The 6,024-nt window shown below is 42.1% G+C and overlaps 1 protein-coding gene across 1 annotated transcript in view; it reads left to right on the plus strand.

Moving 5' to 3' along the window:
• mboat1 (membrane bound O-acyltransferase domain containing 1) overlaps positions 1-6,024 on the plus strand; it is a 19,941-nt gene that overhangs the window by 2,741 nt on the left and 11,176 nt on the right. The window contains exon 4 of the mRNA XM_020596873.1: positions 685-780. Within this exon, the coding sequence (XP_020452529.1) occupies positions 685-780 (96 nt within the window). The remainder of the gene's footprint in view (positions 1-684; positions 781-6,024) is intronic.

Consider the following 6,024-nt stretch of genomic DNA (forward strand, 5'->3'; position numbering starts at 1 on the left):
CCCTACACTCTATAGAATGTACACTAAGTAGTCCACTCAGTATTGAACAGTAAATTGGGACTTTGGACACTTATTAATCATCGTCATTTTGCATCAACAGCTGTTGAACCACGCCATGGTAAAACGCAGTGTGGTGCATTGTGGGATTGTTAGCAGAAAATAGTGAATATGGCAATTTTAGAGTGCACTATATAGTGGATAGATTTACACACTCAGCATTCGGACGCAGCTACAACAAGGCGAACACACTATATGGTGCACTATGTAGTGTGTAGGGAGTGATTTTGGGCACAGCCTGTGTGTTAAGTAGTACTTTTATCTTAGCTTATGGGAGTTCAAACATTTTTATCATCTCTAGTGGCTCCTCTCATAAGTCAGGATACCATATCTGCATGTTGAAACTCGCATTTTGAGTCACTCATTTCACAGTTAATAATTAAATGAGTTTATATCAAACTTCTGAGTTTGGACTCATTTCCAAGGTTTGCAGCTGTGGAAAATGGAAAAAATGGAAAACTAAGAAAGTTACTGCTTGATCTGTGAATTGAGCTAAGTTTGGGTGTGTTGAGCAAACAGTCGGAATACCTCAAATGAAACTATCCCTTCAGTCTTTCTGGACATTACAGATAATTTGTATATCACCATATTGCCTGATTTAGATTTGGCTCCTTCCTCCACATACAGGTATTCCATGGTGATAGCTATGGGCTATCTGACAGCGTGCCAAGTGAGTCGAGTCTTCATCTTTAACTATGGAATACTGTCCACTGACTTCTCTGGGTAAGGAAAGACTTGATCACGATTGCCTCATCTCTTTTCCTCTGTCTGTACCACACCCATTTGTTGACCCATGTTACTCATTTCAGTTCTAGAGCAGTTTTTATGTTATCAGTTAACATTTCCAAGCTGTGTGATGCCTGCTTACACAGGGCCTTGTGTAAATACAACAGCACTGATTAAAAAGCAGCAGTGTGGATTGTCCAGCCCAGGTAGAGTGAAGGCACTGGCTGCCTCCTGGCAACTGTAATTTGGTTGTTAGAAGCAAGACTGCATTTAAATAAGCAGGAAGTTTACTTTTTTGTCTGTTTGCCTTTATTTGGAGGGTTTCTCTTCATTACAACATTACACATCCTCCTCCTGACTACTACAAGGATTATAAAGAACTGTTCAAAGTAGGTGTGTGTTATATAATGGCTATGATAATGGCTTAATCGATGTTTTAACGATGCCCCAGTTGGCATTATCGAGCTTACCACTCACTTTTAAAACGATCAAATACATGGCGTTAGCGTCCACTTGTTCCCTGCATCGTGTAGCCTAGCTGAATAGACTCCTGCCTGTGCGCATGGAGAGTGCATGCATCATGTACATGATCACCTCACCACAAGTTGGATAGCATGGCTGCTTAAAACTGCATTAGCAACGTTAAAGAAGAATGAACATAGACCGATCAGCCATAACATTATGACCACTGGCAGGTGAATAACACTGGCTATTTGTTACAGTGGCACCTGTCAGTGTGTGGGGTATATGAGGCAGCAAGTGAACATTCAGTCCTCAAAGTTGATGTAATGGAAGCAGGAGAAATGGGGAAGTGTCAGGATCTGAGTGACTTTGACACGGACCAGACTGTGATGGTGAGATGACTGGGTCAGAGCATCTCCCACACTGCAGGCCTTGGTGGGTGTTGTTGGTCTGTAGTGGTTAGTACCTACCAACAGTGTCTAAGGAAGGGCAGATGGTGAACTGGTGACAGGGTCATGGACGCCCACAGCCCACTGATGATTAGGTTGACATTTGTACAGTGGGCAGAGCAGTCGTCTCCCAAACAGAAGGTCGAAGGTTCAAATCTCAGTCCCTGCAGTTCACATGTCAAAGTGTCCTTGGGCAAGACACCGAGCCTCCAAGTTGCTCCTGATCTGCGGCACCAACTCAACCAGTGGCTGTTTAATACTTTGTCACCTTTATGTAACTTTTTTTATTTTAAGACTGTGGCTTGGCCAAATAAAGGTGATTATTCTTTTCCAAAGATTAAAATGGATTTGAATCTTTGTTAAAATGGTTGAAAATGATAAATACTGTACATTGGTCTCTATGAAGATAGTCAGTGGCTGTAGTGGTGAGGCCTTTGAATCAGTCTAAAAAATTCTCTGCAACTCATCCTCACGACCACAGCTTTCACTCCTTTTACATTAGTTTTCACTGAATTGTAGACACATCTGTGCTCTTCCTGACAGTAGAACTGTGGAAGAAAATGGATTCACAGAAGATGCACAGTGAGCTGCAGAGTGACACGAGTGCCAACCAACTGCCACATTGACTCCTATGTAAACAGTATTAAGCAGGTTTTCATAATGTTATGCCTGAGTGGTGTATAGCAACAGGAGACAAAATTAGGACAAAAACACACTTGGCAAACTTTAGTGGAATCATTCTACAAAAGTGAAATCAATGTTTGTGAGTTTTTTCACAAAGTGTTTATTAAATACTTATGTATGTGTTTGCTGTCCTGCTGACCACTGCACTGCACTTGGCTGTTGTCCTCCTCTTTCTGACCATCTCTTGGTCGAAGTCTGGAAATATTCCAAACAAATTAAATGGATCGCTAATCACACTGGTCTGACTGTTCAGCTTTCCCACCTTTGTTTCCCTGGGTTCATAATGTTGACTCTTTTTTTTTTTCTTTTGCTAACGTCTTTGGTCCACACTGTCTGTGCCTGCAGAGGACGTGTCCTCTGAGTCTTGGAAAATATTTTTCAGTGTTCCTCTGGAATGAAGAAGCAATCATTCAGAGTCAGAGTTTAAGATTTGTGTTAAGTTTATCCACTAGCGTCACAAATAAATGTTTGTTGTTTACATTTATCATTGGTAAGCAACAATTACTATGCTATTAAGAAGAGCGACCTTGTACTATACAAGACTTAAACCTGTTTTTTGGAGGATGCAAAATATTGTCTGCTTGTCATTATCGCCTAAATCCCCCCCAAAATACCCAACTGTCTTCTTATTTTATTTATTTATTTTTTTATAGGGTCAATATTACATACCCCTAGTTCAAAGCAGAACTTAACACATTGGGAGGGATTTGCTATAACAGAAAATGTACAGTTACTCATCAGTCATCATTTCATCATCAAAAATGAAACCATCTTGAAGTCAGAACACTTCCCACAGACATTAGCTACAAAGCTGCAGTACTCTCACAGTGATGACACAGTTGCATGCTGGTTACCTCATTGTAGGACATATCTGATATACTGTAGAAAACATGGCCTCGTGGGAACTAAACGCAGAGCTGCCGATACACATGCTTTGTCTAAGATAATTTCTGCGATGGTACCAGTGGTTTTACTAGAAATGTTCTTGCCAGAATAAGTGAGTGTAGTTGATTTTACTGCTGTCTGTATTCAGCAACTTATTTGCCCAGTTCTGCTGTCAAGAAATTTGCTGGCAGTGTCACTTGGCCTCCGCGTGACTTTGGTGCTGAGCAGTCAGTTCTGTGAGTCGGCCTTTGGTTGGGTCATATATCAAATTAGAGATCCAGTTTCCTTAAGCCTTCACACTGGACAGATGGCTGTCAATCACAGCTACAGTGTTTGTATGTGTAACTGCTTTACACACTCCTGCCGGATAGGATGAAATAATTGACTCACTTTATTCCTGGCATTAAGAGCTGTCTTTTATGTTGGTTTCTACTTTTGTGTTCTTCTAAATTTGTGTAACAGAATGTTGGTTTCTACTTTTGTGTTCTTCTGGATATCACCCCGGTCTTTTGTGTTGGTTTCCCTGTACGAGGATGTCAAACACAGCTGTAGTAGCACTAGTGTATGTATGCTGTTCTACTGTTTGTCTATGAGCATTTCCATTAGCAGATTTTTTTTTTTCTGAATTTGTGTAACAGGTGGCACTGCCAGCCGCACGTCTGGCCCCTATCTGCTTCTGTTTTTCAGGCTGTGGACACAATGCAGTCCACTCACACACAGAAACCAGCATGTGAGTGTGTGTGTGTGAGAGTGTGAGAGAGAGAGAGGGAGATGTTTGTGCACACACACACACACACACACATTCTTCAGACAGAGAGGTTTTTATCTGTGAATGAAACTAGGAGAGGAGGAACCAGCATGTGTGTGTGTGTGTGTGTGAGAGAGAGATAGATGTGTTTGTGCACACACACAGATTCTTCAGACAGGTCTCTATCTGTGAATGAAACTAGGAGACGGGGTGTGAAACTATTCTGTCCAGATTTACTGTACAGGATCCTAATGCCCTTCATTGTCACCTCACCTCAGGCACTTTTTGGCGTCCTTAAATGGTTATTTACTGAAACATCTGAAAACTAAAGCGTAAATGTGCGACTTACATTATTGCACACATACTGCTTTGTATGTTTGTCTGTTCACTTCCTACTCTGTCGCCACTGTAATGCTGTATATTGTATTGTTCTGAATAATAGAGTCTGAAAGTACAAACTATTACATTTTTCTGTTTATTACATTGCAAGTAAGTGTTCAGTAGCCCACTGTTCCTTGGATAAAATTATCTTATTACTGTGGGACTCTTGTATCAGTTTTAGGATATCCTTTGTAATGTTTCAAGTGTACTGAAAATGTCAGGGTTTGAATGAATTGCGGTGGAATACAATGTGATCTCCCACAGTCCAAAGATATGTGGGCGACTCTAAATTGCTCATAGGTGTGAATGTGAGTGTGATTGGTTGTCTCTGTTTGTGTCAACCCTGGGAAGACTGGCAAACAGTCCAGGGTGTAGCCTCTTGCTGAGGATTTGGCTTGTGAGCTCAATTAACACTCCTGGGAAAGAATTTCATGACGCACAGATGAAAAGCTCATGAAACCTTATGTAAACTCATGTGGAGACACAGAAGGCGTTGGCTTTGGGTTTGCGCTGCGGTTTAATAATATTTATCTAAGAAGTTCTCCCTTCCAGTTTTGCTGATCAAACAAACATGCTGATTTATGAGCTGTCATATGAACTTAGCAACAAAAGTCATCTCAGGACACTTTACAAAGTAAGGTCTAGACCTTACTGTTATTATTATGATGATGATGATGATAATGGAGGGAAAACCCAGCAAATCCCCCTTGAGCAAGCACTTGGCGACAGTGAGGAGGAAAAACTCCCTTTAATGGAAGAAACCTCCGACAGACCCCGGCTCTTGGTGGGCGGCCTTCTGCCTCGACCGGTTGGGGTGAGTGGATAGAGGAGAGACAAAAGAAGAAAAGCAACAAGACACAACAACCAATCAAACACTGGTCAGGTCAATGTGGCTGGTGACTGCTCATCAGAGACGTAGAGCTCCAGGGCCAGGGCAACCTGCAGAAAGGTACAGGGAGAGAGAGAGGACACAAAGTTAGTTATGTGTAATGGTGGCATATAGAAGCATAGGGAGAGAGAGAGGAGAGAAGAGCAGAGCAGGAGGGGAGGGGAAAGAAACTCAGAGCATCATGGGGCCCCCCAGCAGCCTAGGCCTATAGCAGCATAACTAAGGGAAGGCTCAGGGTCACCTGATCCAGCCCTAACTATAAGCTTTATCAAAAAGGAACGTCTTAAGTCTAATCTTAAAGGTAGAGAGGGTGTCCGCCTCCCAAACTGAGACTGGGAGTTGGTTCCATAGGAGAGGAGCTTGATAGCTAAAGGCTCTGCCTCCCATTCTACTTCTGTGGACTCTAGGAACCACAAGTAAACCTGCACTCTGAGAGCGAACTGCTCTGTTAGGATGATAAGGCTCTACGAGGTCTTTAAGATACGATGGAGCCTTGTCATTAAGGGCTTTGTATGTTAGGAGAAGGATTTTAAATTCTATTCTGAATTTTACAGGGAGCCAGTGGAGAGAAGCTAATATGGGAGAGATATGATCTCTCTTGCTAGTTCCTGTCAGTACTCTGGCTGCAGCATTTTGGATTAACTGGAGGCTTTTTAGGGAATTATTGGGACATCCTGATAGTAAAGAGTTACAGTAGTCCAGCCTGGAAGTAACAAATGCATGGACCAGGTTTTCAGCATCAC

Source organism: Monopterus albus, unplaced genomic scaffold (genome assembly GCF_001952655.1).
Source record: "Monopterus albus unplaced genomic scaffold, M_albus_1.0 scaffold31.1, whole genome shotgun sequence".
Taxonomy (NCBI): Eukaryota; Metazoa; Chordata; class Actinopteri; order Synbranchiformes; family Synbranchidae; genus Monopterus; species Monopterus albus.